The sequence below is a fragment of the Electrophorus electricus genome, chromosome 21, assembly GCF_013358815.1.
Source record: "Electrophorus electricus isolate fEleEle1 chromosome 21, fEleEle1.pri, whole genome shotgun sequence".
Lineage (NCBI taxonomy): Eukaryota > Metazoa > Chordata > Actinopteri > Gymnotiformes > Gymnotidae > Electrophorus > Electrophorus electricus.
In genome coordinates, this window is record NC_049555.1 from 1269699 (window position 1) to 1291909 (window position 22211).

Here is a 22211-nt window from a genome sequence, read left to right on the forward strand (position 1 = left end):
AAATCTTTTCACTTGAAATATGTGTTTTCTTAGGATATTGTAAGTTATTCAGTTTGGTTAAAAACAGTATTTCTTGCTCTGAAACCATGTATAAGCCGATTACAATGCATAGAAACCCTGTTTCTTTTTGGTTAGAGGTGTAGAAACAGAGTTGCAATTACTTTAAATGGTCAAATTACAAACATGTTAAAACACCTTGTTTCTCCCCTGTATAAAATCTTTTCACTTGAAATATGTGTTTTCTTAGGATATTGTAAGTTGTTCAGTTTGCTTAAAAACAAGATGTCTTGCTCTGAAACAGTGTATAAGCTGATTACAATGCATAGAAGCCCTGTTTCTTTCTGGTTAGAGGTGTAGAAACAGAGTTGCAATTACTTTAAATGGTCAAATTACAAACATGTTAAAACACCTTGTTTCTCCCCTGTATAAAATCTTTTCACTTGAAATATGTGTTTTCTTAGGATATTGTAAGTTATTCAGTTTGGTTAAAAACAGTATTTCTTGCTCTGAAACCATGTATAAGCCGATTACAATGCATAGAAACCCTGTTTCTTTCTGGTTAGAGGTGTAGAAACAGAGTTGCAATTACTTTAAATGGTCAAATTACAAACATGTTAAAACACCTTGTTTCTCCCCTGTATAAAATCTTTTCACTTGAAATATGTGTTTTCTTAGGATATTGTAAGTTATTCAGTTTGGTTAAAAACAATATATCTTGCTCTGAAACGGTTGTGGTGGAAATTCAGCAAACAAGGAGTCAGATGTGGATAAGAAGATTTTATTGAGTTATTAGTTTCAAAAAATGAGCGTGCCTATTTGCTTCGCTCCCCTTTGGGTGATTTCCCTCCCCTTATATAATAGCCGTAGCGTTCGAGAGAACGAGGGAGGGTTTGTTTCTGCTGAGACCAGATAACTCCTTGGAAGGAGTGTATTTCTTCAAGGACGTTCTCTAGGGAACGTCCTGTTCTTCTAATCTTATGCTAAGATTTCTCACGCTTTACAATGATAGAGAAAGAAACACAACAATATTTCCTTCACACTTACCCCCTTTGATTCTTTGTCAATCATCAACATCATCTAGACTTTAATTTTCAGTGAATAGTGCCTGGAGGTCATTAAATTCCTCAGAATCCTCATCCACCCCCTCTGGCAATTCTTGCAACAGTTGATACTGTACACGAGTAAGATTAGTCACCCAGGTGACACAACAATTCATAATACATGGCAGGAAACACATAACCATCAATACGACAATGAACACAGGAAAAAGCACCGTCATTGCCCAGTGTCCCCACGGGCCCAGGGCCAAGGTGAACCATGAGAACCATGAATTGTCTGCTGGGGACGGCTCCTGGATGTCCTGTTTCATATGTGTAATCAGGTCTGTTATATTATCATAATAATCTGGGATGTGAAAACAACATGATACATTTATCTTCTTACACACCCCACCTTCCTCAGTTAGGAGCAAATCTAAGGCCATTCTATTCTGCAGGACTACTTGGCGAATCTGGTGCAATTCTTGGTTTAGGAGTGTAAAAATCTTCTCAGTCCTATTGGCCAGAGTTAGGACTTGCCACGCTAAACCGTTAATCTTATTCAAGGCTGCAGTGGTGCCTCCTCCCAGAAATATAGACCAACCTATTGCCGATGCAGGGGTGGTCCATGGGTCGGCCAGGGTATAGCCATTGTATTTAGCGGGGTGCTGCTTGCCAGTGCCTCGTTTATGTATGGTGTGTGCATGTGCCCCACGTAGTTTGAAAATAGACACTGGCGGGGTTAGGAGTACTGGTGTGCAACATCCTGACCACTGGAACTCATAGTTCTTTCCAGTTTTCTTCCAATTACTGGCCTTGGTAATGGGGAGGGCGGAGTAGGTTTTTGCCCCACATGCCCACATCATTGCCCCTTGTGTAATAGGGTTGACTATACTGTTGCATCTCCCACTAAAGGTTTTTGTGGCATTCCTTAATTCATTTCTTCCCTGAATGGTACAGTTGTGCCCATCCTTATCTAATGCTATATAATTCACCTTACACTCGGTATGTCCTAGATAAGGGTCAGTGGGTTCCCCCCCTTTTGAACACAAGCACCAGTCCCCTTGAATATTAGTTGTATCAAAAGTCATATCGGCTAAATGCATCTTTGTCGTAGTCTCGCAGTCATTATTTCGATGTGCCACTTCTGCCCTCCCATTACCCGCCCAGCCGGGTATTTTCATCGAGCTTATGATTTCTCTAGATAAATTATAGAGCTGTCCTGTTAGCCTATTTAGTTCACATGTAGTCTTATTGGTCATCTGGGTCGCCATGTCGTGGGTGATGGGTATGGGCGTCCATGGCACCTGAAAGGGGTGACACACTAGGCAAGACTGGTTTGGCTTGGCAGTGGTTGCCGTCACCAATGCCATTGCACAAGCGATATTGCCTTTGCATCTTTCCTCTGGCAGGAGTTGTCGTCCCGCGATCGGGGCGAGAGTAGTGAGTAGGATAGTGACAAACAGAGAATTCATCATGAGTCCTCAGGTCGTTCTGGCGCCTTCTTGCAATGAGTGTGGTGTATCCACGTTGCTCGTCCGTCGGTTTTGACGGCGGTGTTAGTCGTCAGCAGCACTGGAATGGTCCTCTCCACCTGGGCTGGTTCCACCGCTTCCTTCTGAAGTCCTTTATCAGCACCCAATCACCTGGTTGGTGGGTGTGGAGTGGAGTATCCATCACCTCGGGAAGAACTGCCTTCACCTGCTTAGACACATGGGAGAGAGATTTGTGCAGAGACACACAGTACTGCAAAAGTGATTCATTGATCAGGTTAGTATCCCAGTCAGGCGGACCCACCCCCGTGTTGGGAGGCCGTCCAAACACTATTTCAAAAGCTGATAACCCTGTTCGTGCCTGTGGTCTGGTTCGACATTGCCACAGGACGAGGGGAAGGCATTTTACCCAATTCATGCCTGTTTCCTGCGTTACTTTAGCTAGACCTCCTTTAATGGTGCCGTTTGTCCATTCTACTGCCCCTGCACTAGCAGGGTGGTAACTGCAGTGTTTTCTCATATCTACCCCTAGGTATTTAGTCAAAGCTTTTAGTCCTTCGTGTACGAAGGGTGTCCCATTGTCACTGGACACTCGTTGTGGTAACCCCCACCGGGGAATAATTTCTCTCAATAGCGCTTTTGCTACTGCCTCACTATCTTGTTTTCCCGTTGGGAAGGCCTCCACCCACTTACTAAACATGCACACACACACAAGCATGTATCTCTTTCCTTCAGCTGGTGTCAGTTCTACGAAATCTATTTGCCAATGTTGAAAAGGCTCACTAGGCGTCTGGCGGGTGCGTGTTTGGTATGATTGTCTCTGTGTGGTGTGTTTTGTGCACATACCAAGCATCGGGAACAAAATTTTCTGGTGTGTGTGTTTATTCCTGGTGCATACCAATATTTTGTTATACTTTCCACTATCCCCCCTTTGCTCATGTGACTCCTCCCATGAGCAATCTCAATTAGTCCTTTCATGTAAGCCGTGGGGAGACAGGGTTTGTTTATCTCTGGGTGTACCCATATCCCGCCTATTTGTTTGCACCCCCCTTTTTTCCATTTCACATAAGCTTGTGGAGTAGCTTGTTTTTGGATATCTTTGGTTGTTATCCTGGTTCCATTATCTATTTGTGCCATTTGTGTATGGACTGGTTGTGTGGCTGTGAGTTGAGCTACTTTGTCTGCATAAGCGTTTCCTCTCGACACAGGGTCCCCTGCTTTTGTGTGTGCTGCACATTTTATGATGGCCACTTTCTTTGGTAGTTGGATTGCTTCCAACAGTTCTGCTACTAGGCAATGGTTCTTTATCTTTGCTCCTGAGCTCGTAAGGAAGTTACGATGTCTCCAAATAGCCCCAAAGTCATGTGCCACTCCCCACGCGTACCAGGAATCGGTCCAGACGTTCACGGTCTTATCTTGTGCTAGTTTACACGCCTGTATGAGTGCAACAAGTTCAGCTGCCTGCGCTGAGTAATTAGATGGGAGTGATTCTGCTTTCACCACTTCTGTGTGTGACACAACAGCATATGCTGCTCGATTAGTGCCTTGAGAGTCACGTTTAGCGACACGTCCACAAACAATTCCAGGTCCGCATTAAATATTGGTTCCTCCTTTAAATCTATTCTGGGAGATGTTGCAATTTCTAACACCTGTTGGCAGTCATGGGGCTCTCCCTCCTCCCCTGTAGGCAATAGAGTGGAGGGGTTTAGAGTTGTGCATCGTTTCACAGTAACATTTGGCAGGTCTAGTAAGGCAGTGTGGTATCTAAGCCATCGCTGAGTGGACAAATGTGCCACCTTTTGATCTTGCAGTATTCTTGACACTGCATGAGGCACATATAGGGTAAGCTTGGCGTAGCCTACTATGTCTCTGGAAGCCACTAGTGCCTTCTCGGCGGCTGCCACAGCTCTTACACATAAAGGTAGGCCTGCTGCGACTGTATCTAATTTTCCTGAGAAGTAGGCCACCGGCCTTTGTTTGTCCCCATGTTTCTGTGTCAATACACTTATCATATATTGCCCTTTAACGTCTACTGTCTGTTCAAATGATTTGTTTGGGTCTGGAATGCCCAACGCTGGCATGACTTGTAACAGCTGTTTCAGTGTTGTGAAGGCCGCCTCAGCTTCCGGCGTCCATTCCGGCTGTGAGGAATTTGACCCTTTGGTCGGTATTATATCTCTGAGTGGTCCCTCATGTTCTGCATAGGATGGTATGAATGTCCTACAATAGGAACACATTCCTAAAAAGGACAACAGTTGTTTTTTCATCATGGGCTTTGGTATAGTCAAAATGGCATTCACTCGGTCTTTAGTCAGCATGCGCGTTTGTTCAGTGATGTCATGTCCTAAAAAATGCACTTGCTGCTTACAAAACTGTAATTTGGATTTGGATGCCTTGTGGCCTTCCCCTGCTAAATGATGTAGCAGTGCCACCGTGGCTTGTTTACACGCTTCTCGTGTTCTTCCACAAATCAAAAGATCATCAACGTATTGCAGCAAGGCTGTTCCTTCAGGGAGTTCTAAAACCTCTAGGCTTCGATGTAAGGCGGCATTGTAAATTGTTGGTGATTCACAATACCCCTGACACAATCTCGTGAATGTGTATGGCTTTCCTTCAAAAGTAAAAGCAAACCAAAATTGGCTATCCTTGTGCACAGGTACGCTAAAGAAAGCGTTGGACAAATCAACTACACTGAACCACTTACTGTCTGGTGGGATCTGAGAGAGAATGGTGTGCGGGTTTGGAACTTCTGGGGCTCTAGGGTGTACTGCCGTGTTGACAGCCTGCAAATCCTGCACAAATCTCCATTCATCTCTCCCTGGCTTTTTAACTGGGAAAATTGGAGTACGTACTGGTGAGTCTGGGCATGGTACGATAACTCCTGCTTGTTTTAATGATTGGAACACAGGCCTGATGCCCTCCACTGCCTCTAGTTTTAGAGGGTATTGCTGCTGGCGTGGTCTGTAATCAGATTTTGGGGTGATGTGGACAGGCTCACATCCTTTTATTAAGCCCACATCATTTTTTCCCTGTGCCCATAATCCTGCAGGAACTGTTTTCAATTCCTCCTCCTCTTCCTCTGAGAGGGTAACAGAGGCTGCCATAATTACTATATTAGGACTTACAAGCTCAACCCCCCTTTTACAATTTAGCCTATACGGGGTTGGCATTTTCCACACACCTATGCTTGGGCTGTACATGACTTTACACTGGGGTTCTTTTATCCAATCAGTTGTGCTCAACATGCGTTTTGTCCACAACCCTACTCTCTGCCAGTCTGGGTCAACATGTGCGCTAGCCAGCGACACATGAGGTGCTGCATGTGAGATTGAATATAAAGATTTCTGTTTAGCTGAGAGCTGCACCACTCCCGCAGCCCACTCGCAGTCCCACGCTATAGCTGTGATAATCAGACTGTCACTGCCCCTTAAGTCAAATTTTTGTTCAAAATCAACATCAGATCCCTCATGGACCTTCATTGTACAGTGAATAGAATCACTTTGTTTAACTGTCAGCTCACCAGGTAGCGTGTTAGTAACTTCAGTCATAAAATGTGTTAGTACTTCCCCAGCAGTGCACTGCAATTCATACACGTACAAAGGGACTCCTGCCTCTAGCTGGACTCCCTGTGTAGGTGTTTCCCACATAACAAATAACCCCTCTGGGTTGCTGCTAATTGTGCACCCAAGTTTACACATTAAATATCTAGCTAACAAATTAATTGGACAGGTTTCTGACACCAAAAAGCTGTGTTTGAATTGGCTGTTTCCTAAACTACATTGGAGAGGCTCGGACATCCTTTCATCAATGGGATGACCCCCTACTCCGATTACTGTTATCCCATATCCTGTTCTCATTTTACATTCTATTAATCCTTCTTTTAACACTGAGTGGGTGGCACCACTGTCAACCAAAAACCTAACATTTTTTCCCTCTACTTTCACAGTTACTTCGGGGAGGCCTCTTGGCCCTTTACTAATCTGCTGCAATAGTTGGTAATTTAAATTTGTTACTTCCCTTTTGCCGTCTTCACTCAGTGGTCCGCTGCTGTCCTGCCTCTCCACCGCCCGTCATTCGTGGATAGTGGGATCCAGGTCTGTGCCCCCGCTATAAGAGTTCTCCTCCTCTGGGCAATCTCTGGCGAAATGTCCAAGCTTTCCACAGTTGTAGCATTCCTGCTCTTTCATCCACTCGTTTTTCCCTCCGTCCCCTTCCACGATTGTTTTCTCGTCCGCGACCTTTCCCTTGGTCTCCCACCGTCTGGACTAGCGTTAGCATTGCCTGGTGCGTGGTATCTGCTCGTTGACGCTCTCGTTTGGCGTCTTTCTTTCCCAGGATCGTCTCATGATGCTTGGCGTGCTCCTCAATAGTAGATAGGGGAGCTCTACTATAGCCTATGCAGTATTTTTTTTAATGAGATTTTTTTTAATGAGATCGCTGATGTCTTTTCTCATATTCATTAGGAAGCTGTTTCTCAGATGAGCTTCCCACGCACCTACTTCTCCGGGTCCTGCTGCTCGTTGTGCTGGTGTGTCAATGCCACAATGGTCAGTGTGGACACGTGTCAGACGGACGAGAAAGTCAGCGATGGGTTCGTCATCTTTCTGTTTGCATGATGCGATCACGTCGGTGTTGATGGTGGTAGGATAGGCCGTTTCCACCCTTTCGATGAGTCCTCTTATCATCTCTCTGTATGGGCCATTTAGGTCAGGTTGGCCTTGGGGCGGTGCATTCCACTCAGGCAGATGGAGACGGACATCTCCATTCCCCCAGTTTCTATCGATGCGATTATACTGTGGTCCGAGTCGAATCATCAACAACCGTCTCAGTTCAACCTGTGTTGGTCTGCAGGACTGCATGAATGCCATCAGTTCTTGTCCGAAGCGTCGTCCGCCGATATCACCTGGCTTGCTCAGGCCGTCGGCCGCTTTCATGATGTCGTCTGTAGTCCAGTGACGGTGGACCATAATCACTCCCTCAGGTCCTGACACTTCCACCATCGGGAACTATGGGGCATAGCCTACCTCAGGCTCTGTGGAGGACTCTGCAGGGGTGTGGCTTCGGGTACGATGAGCCACTGGTGAGGTTATTGCCTCCAGTTGTCGTCTTAATTCGTCATATGGAGACGGCTTTGGTGTTGATGAAGTTCCTGGTTGGGGATAAGGAGGTGGATTTGCTAGCGCTTGTGGTTGCTGAATCAGCTGGGGGGCTCTTGGTGGGGCGGCATCGAGGTCAGGATCAGCTAAGGAAACACACTGAGATACTTCGTTATTACATTTCTTTTGCCCTTCCTGTTTCTTCTGCCTTTTCTCAGCTTCTTCTAACCACATTTTTGCCTTTTCTAGCATATCCTCACTGTTTTTGTCAAAATATTTCCGTGCTTTCTTATCAGCTTCTCTAGGTTTGACCTCGACTCTCTTAATTAATTTTAACAGGTATGCAACACTCAGCGTCCCTGAGGTATTAAACCCATAATGTTTAATCCAAAACGGGACATGTTTGTTTACATGTTCCCCATAATCTTTACTCATTTGAAAGAATAGGCTACTGGAGAGCTTGTCCTTACCGAACTCATACTCCTTACTATTGCCCGCACCCATTTTTTTTTTTTTTTTTTTACTTTTGGATTCAGGCAACAAACGAACAAAGGAAACTTACCTACTCTCTACAATTTTCCTATTTTTTATCTTATTATCCACACCATCTACCCCCGATATGGATTAGTTCCGCTCCAGCAAATCGTGCTAGTATACTGAGTCCACTCCTTTCCCTGCGGGGTGTTCTGTCGGCCCGGGCCTATTTCTTACAGTACGTCTACTCAGTGTGCCTATTCTCTTAGGCTGGCGGAGTCCCAGACTCCGGAGTCCTCTAGACCCTATTTTTAAGCCCTAGTATCTCATATACTATGCTACTTTACAGACCCACCCCAGGGTAGACTCAGGCGGATCACTATGTCACTTTCTTCTAGGATTAAATTACTGAACTTCACCACTTACTTTCTGTTCGTTAGATCAGGCGGAGCACAACCCCGGGGTTTCCCTCTTCCTCCAGCTCAGTTTTCTCTCTGAGGAGCGTCCTCGAAGTTTAGTCACCGCCGCTCCGCATGGTGCCTCTCGCTGATCCTGCCGACTACGCCAAATTCTGTGGTGGAAATTCAGCAAACAAGGAGTCAGATGTGGATAAGAAGATTTTATTGAGTTATTAGTTTCAAAAAATGAGCGTGCCTATTTGCTTCGCTCCCCTTTGGGTGATTTCCCTCCCCTTATATAATAGCCGTAGCGTTCGAGAGAACGAGGGAGGGTTTGCTTCTGCTGAGACCAGATAACTCCTTGGAAGGAGTGTATTTCTTCAAGGACGTTCTCTAGGGAACGTCCTGTTCTTCTAATATTATGCTAAGCTTTCTCACGCTTTACAATGATAGAGAAAGAAACACAACAATATTTCCTTCACACGGTGTATAAGCCTTTTGCAATGCAATGAAACGCTGTTTCGTTGTGGTTGGAGGTGTAAAAACAGAGTTGCAATTAATTTCAGTTCACAATACAAACAACTTGTTCTCCCCTGTATAAACTCTTTTCACTTGAAATCCGTGTTACAAATTGTTTTACATTTTGGTCAAAAATAGTTTGCCTTGCTCTGAACCAATGTAAAAGTCAAGTAGAATGATTTGAAACTCTTATTCATTGTGGGCAGAGGTGAAAGAGCAGAGTTTCAAATACCTGCAATGTGCTCATTGCAAACAGTTTGTATGCCTTTGGATAAACTCTTTTCACTTGAAAAATGTGTTTTCTTAGCCAAATGTAAGTTATTCACTTTGGTTTAAAACAATATATATTGCTCTGAAACTGTGTATAAACCAATTACAATGCAGTGAAACACTATTTCGTTGTCGTTAGAGATGTAAAAACAGTTGCATTACTTTCAATGCTCACATTACAAACATCTTAAAACAACTTGTTCTCCCCTGTATAAACTCTTTTCACTTCAAATATGTGTTTTCTTAGCAAAATGTAAGTTATTCACGTTGGTTTAAAACAATATATATTGCTCTGAAACGGTGTATAAACCAATTACAATGCAGTGAAACACTGTTTCGTTGTCGTTAGAGATGTAAAAAAGATGCATTACTTTCAATGCTCACATTACAAACAACTTGTTCTCCCCTGTATAAACTCTTTTCACTTGAAATCCGTGTTACAAATTGTTTTACATTTTGGTCAAAAACAGTTTGCCTTGCTCTGAACCAATGTAAAAGTCAAGTAGAATGATTTGAAACTCTTATTCATTGTGGGCAGAGGTGAAAGAGCAGAGTTTCAAATACCTGCAATGTGCTCATTGCAAACAGTTTGTATGCTTTTGGATAAACTCTTTTCACTTGAAACGTGTTTTCTTAGCCAAATGTAAGTTATTCACTTCGGTTTAAAACAATATATATTGTTCTGAAACGATGTATAAACCAATTACAATGCAGTGAAACACTGTTTCGTTGTCGTTAGAGATGTAAAAACAGTTGCATTACTTTCAATGCTCACATTACAAACAACTTGTTCTCCCCTGTATAAACTCTTTTCACTTCAAATATGTGTTTTCTTAGCGCATTGTAAGTTATTCACTTTGGTTAAAAACTATATATCTTGCTCTGAAACGGTGTATAAGCCTTTTGCATTGCAATGAAACACTGTTTCGTTGTGGTTGGAGGTGTAAAAACAGAGTTGCAATTACTTTCAGTTCACATTACAAACAATCCTACCAACTCCTCATACAGCCCCTATCTGTATTGTGATCCTAATAAAGTCTTCCACATTTGGTCCTCGTTTTCCTGCTAATATTACACAGCTAACATAAAAAATATTTTAAATGTTTAGTCATTTATCATGCTAAACAGTGTATGAAACTATGTGTAATTTCACTTGCTACTTAAAAATGATATCTTGACTCTCACGACACCCACTAAATACACTGAACAGGTTGAAGTTAGCTATAATCTACTCAGGTGATGTGCTAACACGTTTGGCATGCCCTTTGATGTAATGTCCAACTCAATTTGGAGCCAGTCCCACCTATTTGGAGCTGTACTGCCCATTTGGAGCTGACTCTGGTCTGTAGAGATACCCTTCTCTAACAGTTTCAAAAACAGGAAGCAGTGTCTCAGGAAGCTGAAGAGAAATACCTAGGGCTGAGAGAAGAGCTGCAAAAGACGTGGCGCATGAAGGCAACAGTGATTTCCTGTGGTAATCGGAGCACTAAGGGCTGTGACACGCAAAACTGGTAGAATGGCTACAGCAGATCCTAGGACCTACATCCGAGATCTCTGTTCAGAAGAGTGCAGTTATGGGAAAGGCTAGGATTCTACGCTAGACACTCAAGCTTCCAGGCATCTGGTAGGGGACCCAAGCTTGAAGAAAAAAAGGCAGCCTTTATGAAATAAATACATTAATTTGCCTAAAGGTAATATGAATTTAATACAGATTTATGAAGGAATGGTACAGTGAAATCTGTCTGAACTCCTGTTATGTGGTAGTGGAATCGGTAGTGGACTTGACTGTGAATCGCTAAAGCGAGGATAGCTTGACCACGGTACTTCCCGCTGGCCTCTTAGGATTTCATTCTCCGTGCAATCCAGAAACAACACTTTCATTGTATTGTGGCCTTCTTCCGTTGGGCTGTGATTGTATTTTCAGCGTTTCTGAAGTTGCATGCGTTTTTTTGAATTTGAAGCGCATTTCCAAAATTTAAAACATGTGTTGTCATGTAGAGCAAGTGTTCTCTAAATGTATATAGCGCTCATTAATTTGCATCGCATTTGTGAATGTATCGCATATTTTGACATTTTGATTAACATGCTATGTGTATTTGCATCGTGCTGGGTAACGAAGCACTTTGGCTCTTCCCAGCCACCGTAACAACTAAATGTTGGATTGCGCATCTGAGTCTTTTATTACTGCAGCCAGTTGCGAAGGCTGGGGATAGTGGGTTGAAATGGTCAATCTAGCTGCTACTCCAAACTTTTCTTTCACAGTTTGATTAAACCGCTTTCATGCACTTGTCCGGAAGAGAATTGTTATAACAGCATACAACATGCGTACACTAGCAGAAGCAAACGTAAGTTCTTCTTGATTATATGCCCTCTCCATCTGTTACACTGGCTAGTAGCCATATTAACGTTACTACAGTCTTTTACTGTGCTTGAACTCTGGCATTCTAACCTAATGTAATGAACTACCTTTCTCAGAGTTCCAATTAAATCCGTTCACTCCGTGTTCTCAATATAATAGACTTTTCTTTTTTAGAGGTGCTGGTTAAATCAATTTCCCAGTGTCATAAAATATGACGTCGATCTATTTTTTAGGTACCAGGTCTCCTTGTTCTGTCCGTGTTCAAATGTGAGAGGACGTTTAATGTTCATTGTGGCCTGTAGTGGTCAGTGTTGTATTCCAGTATCCATTATGGCTTGTGGAGTCCAGTGTGTGCTGTAGGTGTCCTTTTAGCTTTCTGTATTATCTGTTTGTTAAATTGTCCATTTTGTCTTTATGCAGTCAGCAGTTTCCAGTGTATGGTGGTATATTGTCCATTCCATTGTTTTGTGCTGATGCATTGTCCAATGTGTACTCTGTATTTAGTTTTCTCCTTTCCCTCCAGCCCTCCTGATCACTAGCCAGATGTTCAACCTCTAATTCAGTGGCCTGGGCACATAGTGGATTTCTTCTTACTGCTTCTTTCAGATAGGCCCATAGCAATGTAAAGAGATTAGTAAAATTACATATGCAATTATAACCATATTGTAGTTGGGCACATGTGTCTGTTAAATTTATATTTAAATCTTTAAACTTATATCATCGTGGTAGATGACCTAGTTAATCCTTGTAAAACATTTGCTAAACCTAGCTAATCGTTGCTAATTGTGAGATCCCAAGATGGCGCCGGTGAGGTCGGCTGCAGTCACGACTGCTCCGTCCACACCTGGCACTTTTTTCGCTCTTTTCGCTATCTTTCTCGCCCTTTTCGCTCTTCCCGCTACCCCTGATTTCTCCGCAGCCCTTCTCTCTACACCACGACGCATATCTCGTACAGCAGAGATGCTCTTATTTCTCTTAATATACATAGCACTCACCTCAAGCCGTCTCTAACCCCGGACCCAAGATGGCCGACGGAGATCCTGAGGGAAAAGAAAGGACGTGACGCAAGGAAAAGACCTCGAGGAAAGCAAGCTGGCTTCAGGAACAATCTGAGGGCTCGGGCACACCGAGCTCCCTTACCCAGCATCCTGCTAGCCAATGTCCAGTCTCTGGACAACAAGCTCGACGACCTCCGGGCCAAGATAAAGTTCCAGAGGGACATTCGGTAGTGCAATCTCCTCTGCTTCACCGAGTCGTGGCTGAACCCAGCGGTACCAAACCATGCCATCCAGCCGGCCGAGTTCTTCTCGGTTTACCGTATGGACAGGATGGCAGATTCGGGAAAGTCGAGAGGCAGTGGAGTGTGTGAGAAAGTAAACAACAGCTGGTGCAACAATGCCAATGTTGTTACTCTCGCCCGCTTCTGCTCACCCAACCTGGAGCTGCTCGCCCTCAAGTTTCATCCTTTCTACCTTCCCCGGGAGTTCACTTCAGTCATCATCAACACCGTGTACATCCCACCTCAGGCCAACATGGACACTGCACTGTATGGAACTTCATGAGGCTCTCACACAGTTTCAGGCACAGCACCGGGACGCTGCACTTATCGTGGTTGGGGATTTCAACAGCGCTAACCTCAGTCGTGCAGTGCCCACCCTTTACCAGCACGTCATCTTCCCCACCAGGGGAAATAGGACACTTGACCACTGCTACACCCCATACAAGGACAGCTACAAGGCACTAGCTGATCAACCGTTTGGTAAGTCGGACCACGCCGCCATCTTCCTCCTACCAAAATATAAACAAAGGCTGAAATGGGAAGCTCCAGTTCAGAGGGAGGTCACGTGCTGGACAGACCAATCGGGGGCCGCTCTGCAGGATGCTCTGGATGACGCAGACTGGGACATGTTCCGGCGCAGCACTGATGATGTCTGCGAATTTACGGAGGCAGTAGTAGGGTTCATTGGGAAACTGGTGGATGACACGATTCCAAGAATCACCATCAAGAAGTTTCCCAACCAGAAGCCCTGGGTGGACAAAACCATCCGCAAGGCTCTGAACTCTCGCACTGCTGCCTACAACACGAGGATCATCAGCGGGAATATGGACGAGTACAAGTCTGCATCATACGGAGTGCTCAGGTGGTGAGGGAGGCGAAGCGGTGCTACGGGAGGAAACTAGAGACACAGTTCCAGTAGAGTGGCTCTAGATCCCTGTGGCCACCCTCCGGACTGATGAGTGCAGATGAGTCTCTGACGAACGAGCTGAATACATTCTTCGCTCACTTCGAGGCTACATCTAGCAGTGCTAATGCTAGCAGCGCCAATGCTAACAGTGCTAGTGCAAATGGTAATGGTACTATCGGCGCAGCCAACGGTGCATGCGCAGAGCCCACCATAGAACAGCACCCTCTCATCATCACGGAGAGTGACGTGAGGAGAGTGTTTAAAAGGGTGAATACCAGGAAGGCGGTGGGACCAGACGGTATCTGTGGGAAAGTCCTCAAATTCTGCGCAGATCAGCTAGCCCCAGTATTCACTGACATCTTCAATCTCTCCCTGATGCTCGGTATCGTCCCGTCCACCTTCAAGTGATCCACGATCGTCCCCATCCCGAAGAAACCTCGACCCTCCGGCCTCAATGACTACCGCCCTGTTGCCCTCACATCAGTCGTGATGAAGTGCTTTGAAAAGCTAGTCAGAGACTTCATCACATCTTCACTGCCAGCCTCCATGGACCCACTGCAGTTTGCATACCGCCACAACCGCTCCACTGATGATGCAATTGCACATCTGCTCCACACCACACTGACCCACCTGGACAAAGGGAGGGGTAATTATGTTAAAATGCTGTTTGTCGACTACAGTTCAGCATTTAACACTATCATCCCCTCCCTACTCACTACCAAGTTGGAGAATCTAGGACTGCATACATCCCTGTGTGACTGGATCTCCAACTTCCTAACAGACAGACCACAATCAGTACGGGTGGGCAACCGTGCCTCATCCTCAGCACTGGAGCTCCTCAGGGTTGTGTCCTAACCCCCCTGCTCTACTCACTGTACACCTATGACTGCACAGCCACTTCCAGCTCCACCATCATTGTCAAGTTTGCTGACGACACCGTTGTCATGGGCCTGATCTCGGACAACGATGAGAGGGCCTAACTGGAGGAGATTAAACACCTGGAAAACTGGTGCCAGGAAAATAATCTCCTCCTAAACATCAGTAAGACAAAGGAGCTGATTGTGGATTGCAGCAAGAAGCAGGAGCGGCACTACCAACCTGTGAGGATCAGTGGAACCACTGTGAAGAGAGTAGATAGTTTCAGGTACCTTGGTGTTCACATCTCGCAGGACCTGTCCTGGTCCCGCCATACCATCTCCCTGGCAAAGAAGACATCAGTGTCTTTACCACCTCAGACGCTTAAGAGACTTCAGACTGCCCTCCAAGGTACCGCGTGAAGTTCTACACCTGCACTATCAAGAGCATCCTCACGGGGAACATCACAGTCTGGTTTGGGAATAGCACGAAGCAGGACAGACAAGCACTCCAAAGGGTAGTGCGTTCAGCAGAGCGCATCACTCACATGGAACTTCCTGACCTGCAGACCATCTACTACAAGCGGTGCCAGACCAAGGCCAGGAGGATTGTGAAGGACCCCACCCATCCAAACAACAGGCTCTTCTCTCTGTTGAGGTCAGGGAAGTGCTTTTGCTCCCTGAAGACCAAGACAGAGAGACTGAAGATGAGCTTCTTCCCACAGGCCATTCAGGCCCTGAATCAGGGAAACTGATAAACTGTGGGGACCACCACCACCATGTAACATAACTGTAAATATGTTCAATTACCACCATTTAACATAAAAACTGTAAATATGTAATTTACAAGATGGAACTGTACATTCTGTGCATTGTGTATATTCATATATACATAACCATATACATTGTACATTGTGTACATAAACATAATATACATATATTGTACATACATTGTTAATATATTTTTGTACATATATAGAATATCTTTATTTCTCTATGCACCCCTGTTTTCTTTTTCCTCAGTTTGGACAGAGCACTCTCAACCATTTCACTGCGAGTTATACTGTGTATGACTATGTATGTGACAAATAAACCAAACTTGAAACTTGAACTTGAAAATTTGCTATTGCTACAAATACATTGAAATGGTGTAGCTAGTGACCATCTAATAGTAGTGCTTTTCCCACAGCAAACTGCTTCAACCCCTTGACAAAACCCATGTTGCCCACATCCAAATCCACCACTGAGTGTAGCATGCACTACATTTAAGACAGCTTTAATTGCACAGTGTAAATCAGGCTTAAGATGATGTCGACCCATGCTTAAAAATTAGCTAATTTATCAGTACAGAAAGTGGTGCTGGTTATCTGGTAGATACTCAATTGCTGAGATTAAAATTATTTTAATCTTATTTTCTGTTTCACCTTAAGGTGCAGCAATTACATTAGCTACATTTCCATCCAAGGGATATTTTATGGAAATTGCTTTAAAGTTTTAGCTTGCTAGTTTATTTATATCTGAACTAGCTATAAAACCATAGTTTGGATTTCAAATATACCTTAACTGATTGAATAATTGGAAAGTTGTGTAAACATGTGTAACGCGTGGTGGCCCGAGTGCCGCAGGGCGAGGGGCAGGACGCACAAACTCCAGCGACTGGGATGTACATTTATTTACATATAAACATAAAACACTAACAGCACTCACAAGAATTACACACGATTAATACGAACATGAAACGGTTAACATTTAAACAAGGACAATAAAAACAAATGCTTTTAACAATGATAAAGGGAACATTACATCAAGACATTTACGACATTACATCCACATTTATGATGTTACATCCACATGCTAGTCAAAAATGACTAATGATACTGCACACCCTGACATGGCTTTAAATACACAGACGAAACGAGGTGCAAGTGTGTGCAGGAGTGGCCACAAACGAAGGTCCTCCTACTGCACGTAGCTGGCCAAACCACGTGCCTCGCGGGAGGCAAACGTTCCGTGACAACATTATTGGTACTGACAAACATTTTGTATCTAGATACCTTTCAGTGCTAATGGTTAGTGGTAGCTGTGTATTTAATTCAAGTACTTAAAGTTAACCTTCTATGGTATACATTTTGTTATTTTGGGGAAAAAAAATTCAACCTATTTTTTTAGGGTCCTTGATAATCATAAAATTGGTCACCCCTGTGGGATGGGGTCAGTAATGAAAGGCACATGGCATTAAACATGGCATAAAGTATAGGATGTGGGTGAGTAATTACATTGCATTATTTAAAAGGGTAAGGGGTATTAAGAACATGCATAGGCTTGTCGCGTATATTACTGCAGTTTTACAAAGAGACTTGGAGGAGACCGCACAGAGAGCAAAGAAGGGAGGGGGAGGTGAAAGAGGTGACGAAAAAGGCTGCCCTTTCAGCACGAAGTAAAAAAAAAAACAACTCCTTAAATGGAGTGAAAAATACAAAGAATGATTGTGACAGGAGACAATTGCGGTCTTCCCTATAAATGTATGTTTGTTTGTCGGCAAAGGCAGAGCCACTTCCTGATTTAGGTGCACCCAGCGTGGTGTAGTGGCTCTCCAGAGATCTCTGTAATAAAGGTGCAATTAATTGTGTACCCGAGTGCTTTGAGGATTGTGTTTCTTCTCCACACATACACGAACACCTGGAGTAGGGTTGAAACTCCACACCCCCCAACCAGATATTGGTTTGTTGCCTCAGGGCAACAATGTGCTACAAATATACTAAACTCCTGGGGAGTTCTATTGTTTACAAATAAGGGAATATGGTGAAAACAAGTAATATATTAATTAGAATTTGTTTTATTATAATAAATATCAACTAGAAAATGGTTCAGCTACCAATAAAAAAAAATGCCATCAAAGCATCAAATTGTTTCATATCATCTTTATTGACTATATTGAGAAAGAATGAATGTATTTTTATCAAGGCATGCTGTGTCTATTAGTGGGTTTGTGTTTTATCTTTCATTGTTTGTTTGATTCACTGTTTGGAACCTTAAAAAGCAGTTACTCATGATTGTGAAACAGAGATGGGCATCACATTTCTGGCACTTGGCTTTTGGTATGCCTTTGAATTCTGGTACCTTGCATCCCCCTTCTTCTCAGACATAACTATCCAGTGTGCCATGGCATCCAGTCACACATCTTTGCCAGCAATTTTGAAACTGGGATAACCTCTTTTGCCCTCAAGACCTTTTTGCAGTTTTGCAAAGTCCTTCAGCAATATAAGATTTAAATGTGTAGAGCCTCATTTGTTCCTCCTTTTTTATACCAATGGCACTACAGTCTCTTCTGTATATGATCCTGGCAGTCACAGATATTGTATTCAGGAAGTGCAAGGACTTTTGCTTGCCATCCAACCTCTCAGCCTCAGTGACTGGGTGTAGTTACTAAGCAGGGTCGCAGAGAGGTTGTCATACAACTTCCCTACATGTAGGTTGGTTTCTCCAACAATGTCAGTTTTTTCTTGAGAAGATCCTTGTTCAGTTTTTTTAGCTGTCCATCACTCGTTATGTTGCTGCCTGGTAATATGTTACTATGAATAGTACCAGTACAGTGAATTCCTTGTTGAATCAGTCTGAGCACAAGAGGGACACTCCTGAACATGTTTTCAAAGAAGGTCTTATAGTTCTTGTGCTTGGCTATAGGTTTAGCCAGGCACAGGACAACATTGCCATTGGCTCCCATATCTGGTATTTCAAGGGGTTGTACAATTCTCCTTATGTATATATCAAAGTTGTGTGGGACACCATTAGAACCAGCAAAGAGAAGTACCTTGTATCCCCATTTCCTTGGTTTTGCTGGCAGGTATTGCTTTAGCCTTTCTTCCCTGAATCATCTTCAGTTTTGAGGTAAGATGAGTAATTAGTGGCTCTTGTGGAAGCTGTAAAAGTTCATTTTTAACAAGCAGTTGGATGTGTTGGATGCATCAGACATATTCTGATTGACTCTTTAAGATGTGCGGCATGGTTCCATGGAAATGGCCTTAAGCAGGGTGGTAGCATCCTTAAACTAGTACATTTACAGCTGTCAGTACTTTTAAACAAGTGTACATAATTTTTACTAATATCAAAAGTTGTAGGTTGGCATAGTTGGCCATGGGTGCACTGATCCACGGCGCCTATTCCACATAAATTACCCCATCCGGTCGACTTTCCAATGAAGCAACCTCATGACATAGTCATCACAAGACTTTTTCCTCTCTAAACATTCTGTCAATATTTAGACTGCTGTTAAATATTAACTGAAACAAAGGTCAGATAGCCTCATTCCATTTTTTCTGTCTTTTATTTTCAGACCCATAATCAGAGGCATGTTGTCCGTCAGAAGTTTTAATATCTACACAAGAAGTATTGCTTCTCTATGGAGACGATCAAGTCACTGTGCTGGTCAAACACTTGACATTAGTGGAATTTATCCTCCTATAGTCACTCCTTTTACACAGAAGGGAGAGGTAGATTATCAAAGCCTATATAAAAATCTGCAGAAGTATAACAACATACCTTTTAAAGGTGAGTATAATGGTCATATAATTAAAAATAAATCTTTATCTGATATGCTTATTTTGGAATACTTATGTAGACATAACTAAAATTCTTTGTAAAACAGACAGAGGTTAAAAATGTGAATGTGATCCTGTGTGTAAAATTAAAAGAATTAGAAAGTCCCAATATAATGTGATAATTTGAGTTAATATCATTTGTGCTATACTTGCCTTCATATTTAGCACCAATCTAAGTGTTTTAATATATCAACTCTTTTTTTTTCATATTTTAGAATAATGAGTAAAGAACATATATGGAATTAAATAGTGCCAAAAAAAAAAAAAAAGATAATGTTATATTGTAATTTTATCATGGTGACCACTGATGACAACTTTTCACACTTTTGGCTTTTTCTTAACCCGCTTCATATGGTAGCCACATGGGATGGTTTTGGTACTAAAGAGGTAGCCACATATGCTAAGCAAGTGTTGGCTAGGGTTGACTAAAGTCTGAAGTTTAACTCTTGAGGGGGTTGTTCTTTTTGAACTGTTTATTTTGTCTTGAAAAAAGAATTATGCATAAACCTTGGAATTAAACTTTCTTTAAGAATGTGAAAAACCTGCATTAAATCAGGGGTGTCCAAATATTTGACTGTACATTCCAGATATTCACAATTTCAGAACTTTGTACATTTTGAGGTAAATATACTTGTTACTTTTATGTGAAAAATAACTATCTGCCTCTATTCTGTGTGGGTTTATTTCATATTTCATTTCACTGACAGGTCTTGTGGTTCAGGGCTCTAATGGGGAGTACCCATATCTGTCAACAGAAGAGCGGATCGAGGTTGTGAGAAGAGTTAAACAGGCACTGCCTAAAGCCAAGTTGCTGATGGCAGGATCTGGCTGTGAATGTGAGCTGTATATCTTTTATATTTTTTGTGCTGCTTCCACTTGGGCATCATTAGAAGGCAAATTGAAATCCACCCTAAAATGGAAGGAACAAAGGAATAAAATCACATTTGACAGTCAGACATTGATGAGGCTCCTAAACAGACATGCTCAAAAGCTGACTATACACAAAAAGGGATAAATGAAAAATATTTTCAGTACCAGTCAAACACTTGGACACGCCTACTCTGTTTCTTTAACTATTTTCCACAGGAAAAAAACAGGGAAGGCATCAAACCAATGGAATAACACATATTAGTATGCTGTGATTAAATATTGACTTTTAGATTCTTTGAAGTAACTATACTTTGATGAAGGCTTTGCATGCTTTTGGTGTTCTCTTAACTAGCTTCATGGGGCATCATTGTGTGTGTGTGCGCGCGCGTGTGTGTGTGTGTGTCTGTGTGTGTGTGTGTGTGTGTGTGTGTGTGTGTTGAAAATGAATTCATATATAGGTGAAAACCTTTCCCAAATTATAATTTTCTTAGAAACAAATTTAAGCACAATCCACTAGATTAAAATGCCTTTATTACAATTAAAACATGCATTCAATCAGGTGTGTCCAAACTTTTGACTGCTATTGTATGTGGTGCCATTCAGGGAATAATTTACATTAATTCTGTATATATATATATGGGTTTATTTAGACACCACTCTGCTGAATGGTGCATCCATGAATACGTGCAAGAATGGAGTGTCTCAGACAAATGGGGGACATGGAAGCAGAGTTGTTTTCATGGCAGGATAAGATCCTCTATAGATTATATTATATTATTTATTTATTTGCAGTTTTTAGAATTGCATTTTTTTAGATTGAGATTTTTACTGACATTGTCATTTGAGCTACTCCTCTAGATTCATAGCCCCAAGTGCTCCTGACACCAGTGGGACAACCTTGGTATTAATTTTCCCCATTCTCTCTATTTCCATTGTTATTCCTGAATATTTCTTTGACTTTTCATATTACTTTTTTTTGGATTTTTTATCAGCTGTTTTCTGCATCTTGTTACTAGTACAAGGTCTGTTGGTCTGCCGTTACTTGCATTACTATATCTTAGCCTTGATGTTCTCTCTGTGGCTCCTCCCATTTGGACTTGGGGGGTGTCAATATGTTCCTTATACTTGGTTGCATGTGTGTACAATTCTCTACAAGTTAGCCTAGCATTCTAGCTTTAGTTTAAATATATTTTAGTCATTTACCAGAAAACTGTAAAAAAAACAAAACAAACAAAAAAAACCCCAGCATTTTTTATTTAAAAAATGACAGTTAAACAACAGAATAAATGTTTAATAATTCATATTTTATTAATGAGTGTAAAACAATTATATAATTATTAAAGTAATTAACAAATAATTAGTTAATAGATAAATTGCAAAAAAAAAAGGTTAAGTTAAAAGAAATGTTACACTTTGTTGACCACCTGGAGACCAGTCCGTAACAAACAATTGAAGGAGGCAACGAGTAGTGTTTGTAGTCAAAAATTGACTCTATTTCCACACAATGCTACCTTGCACTACTAAAATGAACTTAGCAGTCCCCATCAGCAATAATGTCCAAACTGAAAAAAAAGAAATCAAAGACTGCAGACTGAAGAGCTTTTTAAAGAGACCCAAAACTCCTGACCTCCACTGTGTCAGCAACCAATGAGGTTCATTCCGCCTAATCATTTCACGTACAACAATCAAAGCAAAAATAAGCCAGATGGCCCATAGAGTTGTCTCACCCCTGCCCCCACAAAAACAACCAAACAAATACCACAAAAAAACAAACCTTCAAACACCAACAAAAAAACCCCCATAAAAGTAGAAAGTTCAGCATTTTAAGATGTCAAAACTCTGGCCCTGGGAAGACTAAAGACAGGAGAACATGACAAAAACAAACAATCATAAAACACAAGCACCCCTGACATGTCCGCAATCAAGTTATCCACATATATGGTGCACATCAAAAGCATAAAGCTGTAAGAAATGGCATTAAATGTTAAGGTTCTGCAAAGAATGAAGAAATGTCAGAGGATTGTCACCATGATAATAGACCATCAATGGAACCAAAA

The 22211-nt window shown here is 42.4% G+C and overlaps 1 protein-coding gene across 2 annotated transcripts in view; it reads left to right on the plus strand.

Moving 5' to 3' along the window:
• The first annotated feature begins 3437 nt into the window (after nucleotides 1-3437).
• Nucleotides 3438-22211, plus strand: part of LOC118240420 (4-hydroxy-2-oxoglutarate aldolase, mitochondrial-like) — a 35541-nt gene continuing 16767 nt past the window's right edge. Inside the window, exons 1-3 of one of the 2 annotated variants that reach the window (XM_035520741.1) lie at nucleotides 3438-4451; nucleotides 19020-19234; nucleotides 19992-20120. In XM_035520741.1, coding sequence (XP_035376634.1) covers nucleotides 19036-19234; nucleotides 19992-20120 — 328 coding nt within the window. In that variant the 5' untranslated portion in view covers nucleotides 3438-4451; nucleotides 19020-19035. Of the gene's footprint in view, nucleotides 4452-10662; nucleotides 10979-19019; nucleotides 19235-19991; nucleotides 20121-22211 lie in introns of those variants that run through there. The other variant, XM_035520742.1, reaches the window with a different exon arrangement.